This window comes from Ursus maritimus, unplaced genomic scaffold (genome assembly GCF_017311325.1).
Source record: "Ursus maritimus isolate PB19 unplaced genomic scaffold, ASM1731132v1 scaffold_3, whole genome shotgun sequence".
NCBI classification, from domain to species: domain Eukaryota; kingdom Metazoa; phylum Chordata; class Mammalia; order Carnivora; family Ursidae; genus Ursus; species Ursus maritimus.
In genome coordinates this window covers 56,270,130-56,289,390 of record NW_024425563.1, presented here as the reverse complement: position 1 = coordinate 56,289,390, position 19,261 = coordinate 56,270,130, and the positions used below count along the sequence as shown (strand labels likewise).

At 39.3% G+C, this 19,261-nt stretch overlaps 1 protein-coding gene across 1 annotated transcript in view; it reads left to right on the top strand.

The window, feature by feature from the left end:
* Positions 1-7,865, top strand: part of AHR (aryl hydrocarbon receptor) — a 46,633-nt gene extending 38,768 nt beyond the window's left edge. The window contains exons 10-11 of the mRNA XM_008686532.2: positions 1,778-2,972; positions 5,470-7,865. Of these exons, the coding sequence (XP_008684754.2) occupies positions 1,778-2,972; positions 5,470-5,613 (1,339 nt within the window). The 3' untranslated portion in view covers positions 5,614-7,865. The remainder of the gene's footprint in view (positions 1-1,777; positions 2,973-5,469) is intronic.
* The last annotated feature ends 11,396 nt before the right edge of the window (positions 7,866-19,261 follow it).

The following is a 19,261-nucleotide window of genomic DNA, read 5'->3' as shown; positions in this document are numbered from 1 at the left end:
GGTGCATATATCTTTTCGAATTAGTGTTTTCGTTTTCTTTGGGTAAATACCCAGCAGTGGAATTACTGAGTTGCCTGGTATTTCTGTTTTTAATTTTTTGAGGAACCTCCATACTGGTTTCCACAGTGGCTGCACTAATTTGCAGTCCCATCAACAGTGCGCAAGGTTCCCTTTTCTCCACATCTTCAACACTTGTGGTGTTGAAATGGGGATGTACTTATTGCCATTTGTTCACTCTTTTCTGATTGTTTTTGTAGTTATTCCCTGTTCCTTGTTTTCTTGCTCTCTTCCCTTGTGATTGATCTCTTTCTTTAGTGTTACACACACACAAGGAATCCAGGTGTATCTAGTACACATTTTTAGTTTGTGGCGACCTTCAGGTTCCTATGTAACGACATATCCTAAGTGCAGAGCAGTCTATATTACATTGGTGGTTGCTTAAGTTTGAACACGTTGTATAAGCACTGTTTTTAGTACCCCTTCCATCTTTTATGTACTTGATACATCTTTTGTGATTCCCTAATTTTCTAGATAATTCTACTACTTTTTTAACAATCATTTGTAAATGACTGATCAACCTCTACTGTAGGTTTGTCAGTAAAATTTTTTCCTTTCATAATTTTCTTCTGGTTATGCTCTGTTCTTTTTTGCTTAAGGCACTCCCTGTAACACTTTTTATAAGGCTCGCTTAGTAATGATGAATTCTCTTTAACTTTTGTTTGGGAAACTCTTACTCTCTCCTTCAATTCTGAGTGATAACCTTGTTAAGTAGAGTATTCTTGGTGGTTGGTTTTTTTCCTTCCAGCATTTTGAGTATCTCAGGATGCTCCCTTCTGGCCTGCAAAGTTTGTGCTGAGAAAGCAGCTGACCGTCTTTACGGGGTTCCGTTTGTTACATAAGTAGCTGCTGCTACTCTTGCTGCTTTTAATTGGGTTCATCGTGTTTGACACTCTCTTTCCTTCCCCAGTTTAGGGAATTTTTCAGCTATTTCTTCATGTATGTTTTCTGCTCCTTTCCCTCTCTGTCTTCTCCTACTGGGATCCCTATACTGTGAACTTTTTTGTGCTTGATGTGGTCACAGAAGTCTCATCACTTACCTCTTTTTCTCTCTTGCCGTTCAACTTGGGTGCTTTCCAGTTCCCTGTCTCCCAGATCACTGATCTATTCTTCTGCATCTTCTAATCTGTGGCTGATCTCTAGTGTATTTTTCATTTCAGTTATAGTGTTCAACTCTTTTTCTCTCTCTCTGTTGAAATTCTTCTCCCAAGTCTTATTAATCAGGTGGACTGTTTGTTTAGTTTGGTTCTGGTTTTGCCCTACTCTTTTGTTTGGAGCGTATTCTTCTGTCTTCTCAATTTTTGACTTTCTAATTAGGTAAAACAGCTACCTCTCCCAATTGTGAAGGAATAACCTGTAGGAACATCTCCTGTGTAAGTTACGTGGCTCTGGCACCTTTTGCTGAGTGACTGCTGCGGTGCTGGGCACAGAATCCTAGGTTGCTCTGCACAGGCAGCACCCTGGCCAGGATGGTTAATTCCTAAATTCTTAACAGCTTATGTTTATATTTGGATCTTTATTCTAGTCACAATTTATTTTTTTCTGCAGGATGTCAGGGATGTAAACTAAGTGTGGAAATAATGATTGTACTAAGTTTTGGGGCAAATTCTAAATCATCTCAATTTGTATAGCACTTGTCATTAGAAAAATATAAGTCAAAATTACGTTCATGCTCCCTGCTATCAAACTCAGTTACAACTTTTTTGGTACCCAATTTTAGAGATGAAGAAGGAACAGAACATTTACGAAAGCGAAATATGAAGTTGCCTTTTATGTTTACTACTGGAGAAGCTGTGTTATATGAGATAACCAGCCCTTTTCCTCCCATGATGGATCCCTTACCAATAAGGACTAAAAATGGTGCAAGTGGAAGAGATCCTGCTACCAAATCAACTCTAAATAAGGATTCTCTCAATCCCAGTTCCCTCCTGGCTGCCATCATGCAACAGGATGAGTCTATTTATCTCTATCCCGCCTCAAGTAGTACACCGTTTGAAAGAAATCTTTTTAGTGAATCTGTGAATGAATGCAGTAATTGGCAAGACAATATCACACCAATGGGAAGTGATAGTATCCTGAAACACGAGGAAATAGGTCATTCTCAGGAAATGAACCCACCACTCTCCGGAGGTCAATCAGGGCTCTTTCCAGACAATAGAAATAGTGAACTGTACAGCATTATGAAACAGCTAGGCATTGATTTTGAAGATATCAAACACATGCAACAGAATGAGGAATTTTTCAGAACGGACTTTTCGGTTGAGGATGACTTCAGAGATATTGACCTAACGGACGAAATCCTGACGTATGTCCAAGATTCTTTAAGTAAGCCTACCTTCGGGTGTCCCGATTACCAGCAGCAGCCCGCGGCTCTGACCTCGAGCTGCATGGTACAGGAGCACCTGCGGTTCGAGCAGCAGCAGCAGCTGTGTCAGAAAATGAAGCATATGCAGGTTAATGGCATGTTTGCCAATTGGAACTCTAACCCGTCTGTGCCTTTTAGTTGCCCTCAGCAAGAAATACCACAGTATAATGTCTTTCCCGACTTACCTGGGACCAGTCAAGAGTTTCCCTACAAAGCTGAGATCGAGACAGTGCCGTACACTCAGAACTTTGTTCCCTGCAATCAGTCTGTGTTACCACAACATTCCAAGGGGACACAGTTAGACTTTCCCGTAGGGAATTTTGAACCATCCCCATACCCTGCTACGAACTTAGAAGATTTTGTCACATGTTTACAAGTTCCTGAAAACCAAACACATGGACTAAATCCAGAGTCAACCATAGTGAGTCCTCAGTCGTGTTATGCTGGGGCCGTGTCCATGTACCAGTGCCAGCCGGAGCCTCAGCCCAGCCACGTGGCTCCCGGGCCCTACAGTCCCACCGTGCCGGCTCCACAGGCATTTCTAAACCAGGTAAGCAAGCGTTTTATCAGACCCTGAATAAACCCTTTCAGTGGTTCTTCTCACATTATAGGTACACAAGTTATAAACTTTTTAGGTCTGTGACTCCTTTTTTATAAGCCAGTGCTTTTCTAGTATTAGTATGTTACTAATACTGATAGATCTTTTTTTACCTACCTGAGTTGTAAAGGAGAAACAAGTCAAGGGCTGAGGCAACATGAATATGTCCGTAAGTTACCAGGTGAAATTAGTGAAAAGTTTATTGTTTAGAATAGATCCTTGGGTTTCTCTCTCTCCTTTTGAATTATATGGTCCTTTAAAAATCTAGAGTTCAAAATATATTTTCATTTTTAAAAGTAATTTCTTTAGGGGCACCTGGGTGACTCCAGCTCTTGACTGTGGCTCAGGTCATGGTCTTAGGGACATGAGATCGAGTCTGACGTTGGGCCCCATGCTGGGTGTGGAGCCTGCTTAAGACTCTTTCTCTCCCTCTCCCCCCCCCCCACTTGCCTACACTCACATCGTCTCTCTCTCTCTCAAAAAAAAATTCAAAGCTCAGTTTTTTTATATGGGTTATAGTCAGTGTAGTTGTGCTTTCTTCAAATGCCTTTGTCCTTGGTGAGCCTGAATTCAGTCCTAGTTTCCTCAGTTTATCCATTGAGGTGGAATGTTTTCTTCTGGCATTTTTTTAAGAAGCCTAGCTCATTGGTTTTCTCTCATGTGGTGCAAGCTGACACTGTATTTTCTATTTTTTAAATTTTTACCTATTTTTTTTTAAGCAAGCTCTATACCCAACTTGAACTCAACCCCAAGATCAAGAGTCACATACTATACTGAGCCACCCAGACACCCCTGTATTTTTGTTTTATAAATGTGTCATCAAAATCTTTTCACCAGCAACCACACTTTACTTTTAGATTTAATCACTTAAAAAAAAAAAAAAGTTAACGATGATAGCTGTTCTCTGTGGCTCCCTGGGAATGTATGTTTACATTCAGGCTTTCGCCTTAGAAAATATTTAGTTCACTTTAAAGTATAATCAAGTAGGCTTTTGAAGAAAATCCTGATCCAAATTAAGTTCATTGGTCTCTATTTGCTGTGTCTTAAAGTTCTAGATTAGCAAAAAAGATTCATATTTGTAATCGTTTTTTATGACATTTCTCATACATTTGGTTTGTCTGTAGATGAGCTTTGTAGTGGGAAACAGCAGTGGCAGCTTCTCCTGAGTACATCCTCATTCCCAACACCCTTCAGTTGTCTCAGAATTTAGTTTTCAGTTACCGTCTACCTCACAACATTGATGTGGCAGAGATGGGTAACTAAACTGTTGACAGGTTAATCATTTAGTTTAAAATTCAGTTAATCGATTATAGTTTAAAAATGCATTACCACAAGTTCTTCATTTTCTCCCTCTACTCCGTATTCCTTCTTTATGAATAGTAAGGTAATCGGAAGTCTGTAGACCTATATATTCCCCCCAGGGAAGTCTTTTATATTTCTATTGGATAGCACTTCTTTTGACAATATATTTAAAGAGAATTGCTGACACGCATGGTGTTAGGACTGATAAGAGTCATGTATTCAAAGCCCAGCATTCTCTGAATAATACCGACTTCGTTTGAAGACTGCACATGGCTGCTGTTCATTGAAGACCTAGATTATGTGACTCTTACTCTATATTTAATGTGTGTTTTGGAGGATCTTTTAAGTCTAATGTTAGTTAACATTAACTCTAACGTTACGTAGGCTTTATTTGAAGCAACTGAAGGTATGATTTCAACCTATTTGAAAGTTTCCACAACTTTCACTATATACTAAAGTCCTACAGAGCTGTGTATCTGCCTTTTTTTTTTTCAGTAGCATTGCAGACTAATTAGACTAATTTTATTGTAAGAGGATGAGAGCAAGCATTTTATTTGGTAACTTAAGTACTGTTATAACGGTCCTAATTACAGATTATTAAAAGCATGTAACAAAAAATTGGTTTAGGAAATCCTACCCATCTCTGTAATATTCTAGGAATATTAAGACATCTCTATAAGAACTGACCTCTTAGGGAAAAGTCCTAGGTCTGCAGTCTGGTGTATTAATTTTGAATGCAGTCAATTCATCAGTACCCAGAACTTGACGGAGATGAAATCTGGTCGAAGCAAACCTATTCATGACAGATAAATATAACTCTGATTCAGAGCTGGTACTCTGGGATCCATCAGTTCCTATCCAAACAAAAGGCAATTTGTTCATCAAATACTCTTCTAACGTAAGGAGTGCAAAATCGGAGATGAGACCCATGTATCACACATCTGTACCATCTAATGGAGAAACCAAAGGTTATAAATGCAACACATAGTATATGCCCAGTTGATCTTCACTGAATGATTTAAAATGTAGCAATGGTAAAGAATTTGCAGTTTAACAATATACAAGGCAGATATTTTAAAAATGCATTTTATTGGCTTAAGATACTTGAAAGATCTAGTCTAATCACAATTGCTATTTTTGTTCACAGTTTCAGAATGGAGGCGTTTTAAATGAAACCTATCCAGCTGAATTAAATATAAATAACACTCAGACTGCCACACATCTTCAGCCCCTTCATCACCCACCAGAAGCCAGACCGTTCCCGGATTTGACATCCAGTGGATTCCTGTAAGCCCATTTTAAGCACCTTGGTTTTTGGATGAGTTTGCAGAAGATTACAGAATCATCAAACTGTCAGTGTTGGTCATCTGCAAGTTTACACAGAGGCATTGATGTGTGGTGTTCACACTGTTTTTCCAAACCAAACTTCAGTGTTTTTAAGCGTTAAAAAAATTATACAAAGTGTGCTGCCGCAGAGAGTGAGGTTCCGTCCCTATTTCACGGGATTCTGAGTACTGGAGAATATACAAAAGTTAATTAGGGGAACTTTAGGACACTTCTAAACCAAGATTTGTGAGGGAAAAAAATGAAATACTTTTGAGTTTTCAACTTCCAGATTATCAATATTAAACTCATTTATAGCTTCGGCTTTTATCTCAGATATTAAAGTAAGCGGTTTGGTGCTTTTATAAAAGATAATCTCAGTGCTTTCCTCCTTCATTGTTCCTGTAAGTGCCTCACAATTTTTTGTACCTATAACACTGTAGGATGTATATTTGATAGAAAATATACCGTTTTTTAATAACATTCTGTGCACAAATATTATTTGTATTTCTTAAATTCAGTCATTTTTATTATTCCAAGCATGTTTTAACTGCACTACTCACCCACTTTCTTCAGGAAAAGGGCAAATAATGATTGAAAAGATATTTATTATATAATCTAGTTGCTTCTAGACTCTAAATGTTGCTCTGTGCCTTATGTTGAAAAATTTTTGAAAGTAAAATGTGTTTCCGAATTATTTTTTGAATGATTATCATATAAACATTAAGACCGCAGCACTAACACATCAACAGTGTTTTCAGAAGACACATACTACCATTTACCTTTACTAAAATCTCCATGATCACTGAATGTTGCAATGTGGAGAAACCTGCTTGAAAGCAACCATGTCCATTAACTTGCAGTGAGGAGAAGTAGCTTTATTTCTAGCTCTTTAATTAATCACCCATTTCAGTGTGTATAAATTCTTTACTTTAGATCTAGAATGAGCTTTAAGGTATAGTATGTTGACTTTAGTACAGTGGAAACCATTTGTTTTCTCATATTTGAGGAGTGTTAAGCAATGTTTGATGCAAAGTATTATGAGTGAAATGAATGGTGCAATTATGGTTTACAATGAACAAAATTATTTTCAATCTTTCGTTTAAAAAGTCTGTACCCTATATATGCACCTAATTTGGGTCTTAACATATTTTATCAGTGTGTCTTTTTAAGAAATCATACAATGAATCCAACTGCTTTTACTTTGGTATTAAGAGAACCATGAAGTTCTTTCTCTTAACTTCAAACATTGTTTATATGATATGACCTTTATTATCAGTAAGGCAAATTAATCACCCTACTAACTTTACCGTCCTCAGGTGATTTTTTAAAAATAGCCTTTTATTTAAATGTGACATCTGAAGGGCAGACACAGATTGCATGTATTATATAAAAACATGATGGAATCTCAAACTGAGATGTATTAAAATATTTTTCACTTTTTTTTTCTCGTAAAAGTGGCTTCAGACAAAATATGTCAGTTATATGCATTTTCAGTCAAAATTTTCAATCTGTAGAATCAATTTAAATGTTGAAAAAAACTTATCTGTTTTCAGCATGAGATATCACTGAAGATTTACAGCAGGGTCTGCATTAATATTCCATTTTTTACATTTAAGCCTTTCATTAAAAGTCTTCATGTAACCATTTTTGTTAGTCTTTTCCACATGTTATTGGGTGAATTATTTAGCAGAAAAATAGGCTGATTTTAAATTGTGACTAGGATGACAGTTATGCACTTATATATACAAAATTTTAAAGCAATAGTGTATATTTTTATCTATATAAAATAACTAAAATGTATCTAAGAATAATAAAATCACATTAAACCAAATACACATTTGTCTATATTGCTAAGTGCCAAACAAAGGATGCGCTGTGTGTACCCGCCCTAACGAGGGATTCGTTTTGACTTGATGTGCACTTCCAAGGATATGGATGTGTCTACTGTGAATTCTTCCTATACCAGGTTGTTCTTACAGCGTCTGAAGATTTACTGGTGCTCCGGTGTATTAGGAAGCTGTCAATCATTACTGCACACCAACTAGTGTTTCTCAGTATTACCAAATTTTAGGTACATGTTTTCATGGCTTTTCTCTTTTCTTCAAAATGTTACTGCTTACCTATGCCATGCATACGTTTTTGTTTAAAATATGATTTATAACATCCTTATCAAACAAAATTGTATACAATATATGGTAATAAAATAATCACTAAATATAAATAATATGTTTTAATGTAAATTCTTTCTGGTTCATATAGAGGAAATAAGCATGTTTAGTATAGTAGTAGAAGTATGAAGACAATCTACAGTATTTAAGAATAAACATAAAGTTCTTCCCCTGGATATTTTAGCCTTTACCTGAATTTATATTTTTTTATAAAAACACTCAAGTAACTTCATAGATTAAAGTGCTTCTGAAATAGAGTGTTCTTTTAAATTTTGTTTGTTAGAGATATAGTGGTGTTAATTTTAAAATTCCATCTTAATGTTTTAAGAATATTTGACAAATTTTTTAAACAACTCATCATATTTTGTGCTTAGATTAGAATAACTATGGCTCAAGCCTATATCCTCCAACAGATACAAATGATATGATAAGCCTTTGGCATTAAATTCCTGACTATTAAAACATTCACCAAGAATTCTTCAGTTAGTATTTGAAGAAAAAATCCTGAGAAAAATGAAGTTTTCATTCTGCCAACTTTTTTTGTTTTTTACAGTCTTATGTTCAGCCTTTATAAAATTATTAGGAATTTTTGTCAACATCTCAATACATAAACCTAACAAGTTAGTATCCATACTTAATTCTGAACATTTTAGAAAGACCGACTCTTTTACCTAAGAGTTACATAAAATACTGAGTTTAACCATTTGACTTGAAAACATCCAGTACAAATCCAGATAATCATATCTCTGATCTTTGCTTTCACTCAAATGGCTTCTGTTAGCAGGAATGACTTCAACTTGCCCCCTTTCACCGAGCCTACCAGACACTGACCCAGCAGTGTTAGCTTCCCACAGGACTGGGTAAATACCTCACTAATTTTTCCCCCAGTGTCTGCAGAGGACCTTGCTGGCAGTTTTACTAACACAATTGAAATCATCGAAAACCCTAACACATCCTCCGGGTGTCCGCACCTTCAGCTCAGCCGTACCACTGTCCTTGACCTGAGGCTCTGAGGCTCACCTCCACGATGCGAGGAGAGGTTCCCCCCACTCCAAGATGAACGCCCTTCCGTTCCAAGTCTTGTGCACATAGCATCTACACCTCCCCGGCAGGTCTTGGTCCCCCCTCTCTATAAACTCCTCTGGGTGCAGGTTCTCCCTCTGTCCTGGAAAAACCTCACTTGACCCTGCCACCTTTTCTTATTAAATTATGTACCTCCTTTCTCTAAAACAACTTTCGATCTCCTGAAGTTTGGTTTTATTTTCCACCCTTCTATTACACTGCTTTGTGGAAGTTCACTTAATTCCCTCCTGCTATAAGCTGATTTGCTGTGGCCCAGGAGCCAAACTGAACCCTCAATGAACTTTTTTCCTCCCTTCGTTTCCATGATATTAATTCTCCCGCAACCTCCTATCTATCACTCCTTCTCTTTCCTTTGTTCTCTACTCCTCCCGCTTTCCATCTGGCAACAGCCTTAGTTCTTACCATTTGTGATTTTTTTTCTCTATATACTGTACCTTTGGAAGCACATCCATTCTGCAACCCCTGCCTTTATGAATTGCTTCAAAATCTGTTATCTCACCTCTAAACAGGGGGGTGAGATAAAAAGACACCCCATTACCGATTAACATTTGTGGAACATCCTCTCCCTCTGAAAACATAGCAAAGCTAAGCACGCAGACCCTGGAGTCATTCCTGGCTTTCCACATGTACGATACGAATCGCTGGGAAGGTTTGTTACTCTGAGTCAGACTTCCTACAGAATAAGTGTAACGGTAACATCTGCCTCACTGGATTGTTGGAGGATTCAATAAATAATTTATGTAAAAATGCTTAGCTCCCAATGGCCAAAAGTGGAACAACTTGAGCAACAAAATAAAGACTAGCACTGGATTAAAACCCAAAGAATAAACATCCATGAGTCCATCCTCATATATATAAGTGATTAAATACATAAATGAGCAAGAGGTCATTTGAAGTCATTCCTTCTTCCTCACGAAGAAGCCCAAATATTTGTAGATACTATACTTTCCAATCAATGGTGTTTAATACCGCCTCCTCCTGAGTAGGGGCTAAACTCAGCAACTTGCTCCCCAAGAACAGAGTAGAAAAAGTGGGGAAAATAATGAGCTTATATTCTAGAAATCTGGCAAGCACTGCTTTCCACTAGTGATGGAGGTTGACGTCACCAATGGTAAGTCATAGTAGCCTGTTCTCCCTAAATGATGCTATGACAGGCACGCCTCCGCTCTATGGTATCTTCAGAAACACAAATCCCAGTCTAATTGTGAGAGAATATCAGACAAAATGCAAGCTGAGAGACTTTCCACTCCTTGGAGTATTCTTTAAAATGTAAAGGTCAAGAAAAGCAGAGACGGCTTCAACTGCACAAAAGGCAACAACAGCAGAAATCCCAGTAAAGTTGAACAGTGGCGCACGACTGAGCTAACTTCCAGTTTCACCAATGTCCCGTGGCTGCGGCAGACATTAGTGTTAGAGGAACCTGAATGAAGGGAATAAAGGAATCCCAGATTTTTGCATCTCCAACGTGAATCAAATTATTCCAAAATGCTTGATTTAAAAATCATTTTCCTATTTAAAAAAAGAAAACCACATAGTTTATTGATTGCCACATGGTAAGTACTCAATAAATACCTGCCATTCTTCTTTCCCTGTGAGAGCTCAACCAGCTCCTCTCAGTCGGAGGTAAATCCTGCCCATGATACGATCCTTCTCATTCTGTTTACTGACGAGATGATGAGTATCTTGGTTTTTAGTCTCCAGGGTTCCTTTCCACTTTTACCTCCTGACATCATCCTTATCAATGATCCTTCTAGCCTTATTTCTGGAACTCCCACACATCAACTATAACAGTCCACTTGTCCATTCCAGGCGAGTACAGCCACGAGTCAGACTTGGAGCATTTGTAAATGCCTTCCCTCTGTGATCTTGAAATTTCCCTTTTTTAATCGCTCTGTCTTCTCTCCTCTCCCAATCCTGTTTTCTTTATTTAACTAGCCCTCCCCTCTCTAGTGATGTCCAGACCCCAGAGGGCATATTATATTATGCTTTTTCAGTCCACCAGCCTGGACCTCACTAGCAGGATTTCAGCAATGCTGCTGCTTGTATCCTGGAATGGCTCACTTCCTTATTGGTCACGGCCACTCCAATCCAGAGCCCCGGCCAAAACACCTTCTTTTCCTACTAAGCTGGAAAAAGTGACAAAACTTGAACTAATTGTCCTCACCACAAACTTCTACCATACCTATGGCACAGACTGACAATTACCTACACTCAGTACTTCCCCTGCCTTCTTAGGCAGAGAAGCCTGACTTTCCTGTGGTCACACTGAGGGAAGCCACTACGCTTTCCAGCCTCCTTCATGGATAGGTTAGCTAATGTGAGTTTTGGCCAAATAGAGGAAAGCAACATGTGTGTGATACTTCCAGAAAGGCTGCTGAAAGAGCCCTAATGCAGCAGCAGGGAGCCTCCTTTGCCTTTTTCCTTTCCTCTGCTAGCCAGTGCATGGCATGTGATGAAGACAGAGCTAGCAGCTCTCTCGAACTGGGAAAACAGGAGCTGGAAACTGGAAAGGTAAAGCAAAACTAGGATGAACCAGGGTTCCTCATGAGTTGGAGCCACCAAACCACCCCTTGTCTGCCTACCTCTGGACTCCTTCCCTCCTTCCTTCCTTCTTTCTCCCTCCCTCTCTCTCTCTTCCTTCTTCCCTTCCCCTTTTTTTTTTTTCTTTTGAGAAAGCACATATTCTTGCCGGGGGTGGTGGGGGGGGGGATGAGGAAGAGAAGGAGCAGGAGAGAGAGAATCTTAAGCAGGCTCCAAGCTGAGTGTGGACAAGGGGCTTGATCTCACAACCATGAGATCGTGACCTGAGCAGAAATCAAAAGATAGACCCTTAACCAACTGACCCACCCAGGTGCCCCTGGACCTCTTTTATATAAAAGATAAAAAGACTTCTGACTCAGTTAAGCCCACCCCCACTCAATAACATCCTCATCATGTCTCTCGCTACAATGGCATTAGCTCTTAGTTGACTGAAGATACTCTTCAGTCTTTGTAGAAGATACTCTTCTACTCTGACTTTTACATTTCTTTCAACCGTCCTCTCAGATTTCCCTTATTCCATTTTCTCGCATCTTCAGTGCACCGGTTTCTCCAGCATACAAGCATAATCCATTCTCTCCTAAGAGAAAGAAATCAAACTACTGTTTGATTCTTTTGTTTTGTTTTCATTACTTTACATGGGAATAGAGCAGCTGGCTAAGACTTGCTTGCCTTACTTCATTACGGACCTCTTATTAAATCTTCATGCTCTGAATTTCACTATTTCCAATTTTATGGGTACAAATGTGCTCTGAAGTGATAAAGCTTATCTTCCTCAATCCTTTCTTTCCTTGGGTTCTGTAAGTTTGTACTTGACTTTCCTGACTTCTGCTTACTCTTGCTCCTGCTCTCCCACTTTCTGTAACTCTCCAGATAGACACTTTTATAAGGTTAAGTCTGTCCTTTTCCTCTTTTCTCTACACCTTTCTATCTTTATAATCTCACCTACTCATCACTGTGTATGACTCAATGTGTAGTTTAGATCTCCCTTCTGAGTTCCTGCCCCAGATTTTCCATGGTATATTTTGTACAACATATAGTATAGTTTCTAACTATCCTACCAGCACCTTAAATTGTCTTTGCACAAAACTGAATGAACCATTTTCCCTCTTACATCTGATGATTTTCCCATCATATTTGTGTCCACATCCAACTCTCTGCTTCTAGGAGCCTAAACCCAAATCCTCACCTCTCTCCCTCGCCACTGCCAGAGTAGTCAGTTCCACTGGACATTGGACCCTTTTGTTTCTGTACTTAAAGGATCTTAGACACTTTCAACTAAAATCATAATTAGGAACTCAGCTAGAATGATGTGCTGACCCACAGCAAGAAAAGGCAGAGTAGGGGAGAATAATCTACGTGAGATAGGAAAGGGGTGTATAGGAGTTATAGGGATTGAGAGAAGTTTTTAATTAAAAACATGTTTTTAACAAGCAAGGATTTCGGAGTGATTAGAGAGGGGGAGCAAGAAATCATTCACTCAATAAACATTTAGGTAACCAGAGCTATAGTGAGCAGTTCTAGGTTGAAGCTAAAGCATCCAGCTGAATAGTTTCTATATGACTCCCTCCTGGTAGGACCCATCTGTGTCCCTCCAGGTCCTTAGGACTTGGTGTCTCTGATTTCAAAAGAACCAGAAATAGTGTATTTTGCTGGGTGTTCATGGGCCATCCTGTATCTGTATCATATGGGGAGTGTTATAAAAATTATATTTCTGAAGACACACCATGCTCACTCAATCAAAAGTCCTGAGAATCTTATTGTTAACAAGTATCTCTGATGATTTGTATATACATTAAAATGTGAAAAGCAACAGCATAGTCTTATGATGGAATTATTAGAGTATGGAGGCTGCCCTAGGCTACATGGTCTTTGGGATCCTGACTGGCCCTCTGACTCTCACCTGAGAAGCAAAATCCCCGCATTAGGTGAACCGCCCTTCTCTCCTAACATGTGATCTTTGGCATACCAACACTTGCTTGGATAGAATTTAAGTCTGCCCAAGTAGCTTTCCTGTGCTTTTAGGTTTAAACTTTGAAAACTCCACCCTAGGCAAAACCAGTTTTGGCTTCCTTCCCCACCTCCAACCCCACCACTACCATCTTGGACAGGATCCACAGCCCCTAATGATCAGTTTCTGACACTGTGCTCTCTACCTCCAGTGAAATTTTTCAGGAGGGGGAAAAGACAGACTTCCATTTATGGTCTCTGATGTATAGAGTCCTGCATGAAACAGCTCACATTTCAAGACCAACTAGAACTGTGAGGGAACACAAATTCACATACAGAAAAATTAATAGGACTCAGGGATTAAGATACTGGAAAACAAAAGAATGGTCTGTGATATGACTGCCCACTTCAAATAACTAACATACTAACATGGGGGAAAACATATTTTTGTCATTTATGGTACAAAAGTTAATTGAGGATCAATGATAAAAGTTACAAGTTAATAGATTTTTGTCTTGATGTAAAGAAGACTATTATTGAAAGATGCTTGGGGGCACGTGGGTGGCTCAGCTGGTTAAGTATCTGACTCTCGATTTTGGCTCAGGTTATCATCTCAAGGTCGTGAGATCAAACCCCACATTGGGCTCCCCACTGGGCATGGAGCCTGCTTAAGGTTCTCTTCTCTCCCTCTCCCTCTGCACCTCCCACCCCCACTTTCCTTGTCAGAAGAAAGGAGGGAGGGAAAAAGAAAGGAAAAAGGAAAAAGAAAGAAGGAAAAGAAAGATGGATGGATGGGTGCCTGGAGATGAAATAGAGGGGTATGAAATCTAATGATCTTCCTGTCTCTAGAAATGATCATTTCAAATTTATGCTGAGAAAATAATTCAAAATTCTGATGTCATATAAACTATCACTACTAAAATTCCTTCTGAGACTCTGTGATTCCATACCTTCTACGTTGGATATGACCTTTGAGATGGTGTACTTCATGGCGCCTGTTTTATGTTTGAAAAGAACAAAGGCCCAGAGACTATCCTGTACAAGTTTTATAGTTGGTGATAAAATGACCTCACGTATCTTGAGTTCTGGTCCAGTAATCCTTCCCCTACACAAGAAGTTGGCTTTATTTCCATTTAGGAAAATCAAAATACTCAAATACCTTTTTTAACTTTGATATATGAAATTTTTTGTTTTCTTTTATTCAGAATACAGTTTCAGGTAATGCTGGATATCCCAATGCTTGAAGAATATCTATAAATTTATTCTCAACTCCATTTTCCCATGATGCTGTATCTTGAAAATGTTTTAAACTACCTATTTATTGACATTCTAGGGTATTAAAGTGTAATTTGGGGACTTTGGCATAAACATTTAGAACTGAGACTGAAATCTGTGTTGTAGAATTAGTTAAAGTAATTAGAATTTACCATCAATTCTAAGTATCCTTTTTCATGGGTATTAATTTCTGCTGCCTTTGAAGCCACTTCCCCTCCTCCTTATTGCATCTCCCGACATGTAAAAAATCACACTAGCTGTCTTTGAATACTGAGTCACTGCACTTAGAAGAAGGAAGTTTTACATTATTGTCAAGAACTTTGAGTGGTCTGAGATTTGACCCTACATTCAAGCTAACAAGTAAGCCAGCCACAGTGTCATCAATGCTGGCAGAAAGACCTAGGACACCAGCGTCAGAGCCCACGCACAGTACACTACTAAGGACAATAGCAGCTCTACCGTCTGCTGGTTCCCCACAAGGCCAGCAAACCTCTTCACAGGCACTTACAGGAAAGGAATCCCGAATGGAGGAAATCCAAATCTTTTTCAATGGTGCTACACACACCTCACCCTTTGCTCTGAAGGGAGACACTACCTGCACCTTCTAAGGCTGGTCACTATGCAAACATCTTGAAAAGACCATTCAGAACAAAAGCAGTCAGGGCTTTCTTCAAGATGTGCAGAAACACAGGAGACCCACAGAAACTTGTCTCCATCACTTATGTCTGGTCCTGCTTGCTCTTTCAAGGATACCGCCTTCCTTGCTTGACTGCCTCCCCATTCTTAACTGCAGAGACAGCTGTCCTTTGAGATGGATAACATGGAAAACCAGAAATATCCTCTATCCTCAAAAGACAGTATTCTAAAGCTCCTTGGAAAATGTTCTGAAACCCTGTCTTTAACACTCTGTCCCAAGTCCCTGTCCCAAGGCAATATGCCAGGGCACATTAGGTTTGAACTCTGCTCTCCTGCTAAATGTGTGATATGAGGAGCTTATTTAAATTTTCTGTGTCTTTACTCCCCTTCTCTGTAAAAAGAAGATAATACAATGACTTTACCTTATAGGATCCTTAGGAGAACTAATGAGATAATACATGTAAAGTGCTCAGCATACTTGCTGGCATGTGATAGTAAGGGTTAAAGAATTGTTAGCTCTTACTTTTATTATTAATCTTATTATTATTATTGAAATCTATATGAGCTATGGTAAAGGCCAAACTCGTATAATGAAGAGACCAAAAATGCCTTGTGTAAAAAATAGACGTTTGTCTAATATAAGTAAGTAGGCTTTGCTCCACAAAGCCACCCAGATGGATGGGGCAAGCCTTCCATCCTCAGTATGCTCTAGCCGTCGCCTTTTCCAACCAGTAAAAAGGGAAGGAAGGAATGTGTCCAGGCCAAGGATCTTTGAGAAAATAAGTCAGAAATTACACCCATCACTTCTGCCCACATTCTATACCCATGAACTCAGTCATGTGGTCACACCTGGTTGCAGCTGTCTGTCCAGCTACAATTCTGTGTCTACGGAAAAAGAACAAACAGATTTTGGTGGACATACTTAAAGTATTTAGTAAAAAATAAATAGCACCTCTCTTTTGAAGCTATTGAGAAATAAGAAAAAATATCAATGGAGAAAAAATTGTCACCATTAAGCACAAGAGTCAAGCAGAGATCACCTACTCCATGCCCCAGTCTCCAACCTAGACCTTAGAACAGACTATTCTGGGATACTTCGTTTCGGCAAAACCAGCCCACTTTTCCACATCACTGCCTTACAGTCCAGATAGAGAAAAAAGGCTAACGGTCAACTCCCTCATGCCCAGGACCATTAACAGATTTGTTTCACATATTTGAAGAATGTGGACACTGGCTTTCACCCACTTGGCCTTTCTGCTATGGAGAGAATCAGGGGATAAGGCAAGATAAAATGTTGGGCAATAAAATGTAGGAGCATTTACAGCAGATTGACTGGCTCGGCGCAGAAGTAGTGCCTGAAGATCAAGTGATGATGACTATGAATAAGGGCTTCAGTCCGTCTGCCTCTCCAGCGGCTACAACATTTTCTTCATGATCATTCTCTTTGACACTGCTATTGTAAAGTTACTTGCAATGTCCATGAAATTGCTGGGGTTTGGCCCCTCTAATATTCCCAATCATAGTTGTCTTACATATTCTATTGTTCTCTATCCTACAGATTATCTGCTTTCTTAGCTGAACCAGAGTAAACCAAAAGAGGGCACAGGGGGAAGACTTGGGGGCGGCTGTGTGGAGACATGAGAAACATTGCCTTCATATGCCTATAAATCAGTGGGTGGGACTGTGGGGAGGTCATAAGTCTTTTCTTTTTAGGTGGGGTCATACTGAAACTTGAGTCATTATGACCCATCTTCACAGGCTGATGAGAAAACTCTAGTTACACAGAGAGATGAGGAAACCGACAGAAAGAGGCAAGGCTGCCTGCTTAGGCAATAGCGGATCCAGAATCCAGGCTAGGCACTTTTGAATTAAGAGTACTTTCAAAGAGGAAAATTTTCTAACAACCATAGTTCAAGAGCTTTGCTCTATTGCCTAATCCTGGTTATCTCATTGACTCCCTATGTCCCATGAGGCAAATATAATTGTCCCAATTCATACATGATGAAAGTATTTTAAAAAGCAATCAAAATAACCAAGATGATTCTGGCAGACAGAATAACGCCCCCCACCCCCCATACCCCACCAAAGATGTTCATATTCGAATCCCCAGACTACATGGCCTAAGTGTCTTCCCAGATGTTATTGAGGTCAGGACCTGGGAATAGGAAGGCCATCCTTGATTATCTTGGTGTACCCAGTATAATATGAGTCCCTATAAGAGGAAGGCAGGAATGTCAGTGTCAGAGAAAGAGATGTGATGACAGAAGCAGAGGTGAATGAGGAGAGACAGAGAGTTTGAAGAAACTCTGCTGCGTGCTTTGAAGATGGAGGTCCACAGGCCAAGGAATGCAGGCAGCTTCTAAAAGCTAGAGAAGGCAAGGAAACCAATTCTCCCCTAGTGCCTTCAGATGGAAGGCAGCTCTACTGACACCTTGATTTTAGGACTTCTGACCTCCCGTACTGCAAGACAATACGTTTGTGCTATTTTAAGCCAACAGAAAACTAATACAGTGGTTATCAGTTTTCAGAAGGCAAGGGAGGCATTGGAAAGAAAATATTTACTCCTCCATTATAATCATATTCAGAGAAAAATAGGAAAGCTGTTCTCCGTATCTTTCCTGGGCCTTTTAAGGGATGGAGGTGGGGAGATTGGGAAGATCTGGCAGTGTTCCCCATCCTTCCTCTCCACCCCCAGATACATCTGGGCCTACAAAAGGACCTCCACTTTATGAGGATGATAGTGGTGCCTGATGGGCTCCAGCCTTGCCTTGGCATTGCAAAGAAATGTGCAAGAACACAGCCAACTCACAGTTTCATTACAGCTTTGGCTTTTCCAGATGTTTCGCTCATGTCAGAAGCCAGAAAATACATTGCTTACGGCCCCGCATGTGTTTCTGAAGAAGGGTTCTGATAAATGTGTCTGATCTTTCCAAATAACCCTGAAAATTGGCCTAATTCCTAGGAAAAAAAAAATGGCTTTACTTCACTAAGTTAGACATTACACAAGTAGTGTCCGATAGATGTCCATAAGTATTTGTTCTACATTTAAAATTAACAATATTATTTGAGCATGCTTTTTACAGCTATGTATCTAAAGTGCTTATGTGTGAAAATTTTTTTTACCTATACCTGAAGTTATCAAGTAGTACGGTCTAAAAAAGATCATTAAGAGAGTAAGTGGCAAGAAGCATGTGTTCAAGAAATAGAATGTTTTAAAAAGAGAGTAAGCCACCTAAAACTGTCAGTAAAGCTTTTTTTTTTCCTGAACACAGTGCAGCCTACATTTGTTCAATGCTTTATTTGCATAGCAATTTCACATCCATTTTCAGAATTGATTCTGAGTACTACAGGATAAGGTAAGCTTTTATAGAAAAGAAAGAATCCAAAAGTAGCCACACAGCTACTAACTGGTGGCATCAAAGACTCTGCTCAAGACATCTCTCTTCCCCAACTTCCAACTTTTATTTTTTTTCCAAGTTCAACCTTTAAAAAAAAATATTTCAGGGTGGCCTCTGATAGGATACAACAAGAGCTGAATTACTGGTTTGACTGTATGATCCAAGCAGCTACAAGTTCCCTTGAAGGTCAGGTGCTAAACTGGGTTAATTCTCAGATGGCAAGGCAGGACTACTACTTTGGAACCTATTAAGGAATTACTATTGAGGAATTATTCCTCCAGTTGGGGGAACTGAGGCTAGAATGGGCGATAATTAATGCTTGGTCTACCTCAAGTGCCCCTCATTTGTCTAGCAAGTAACACCAGATTTAAGAATTATTTGACCGTTTAACTGGCCCATGATTCAGAAGGTTTCTCACCTTTATTCAAATGAGATACGAACTATAATGTTACCCACTGGACATTCCTATCAGCTAGGGTGTTCAAGGTGGGTCTTCACTCCTGACGGAATTTAATCCTTCCTGGAAAATTACTGTGTGCCTCTGCACAAAGGCCATTTACAAAAT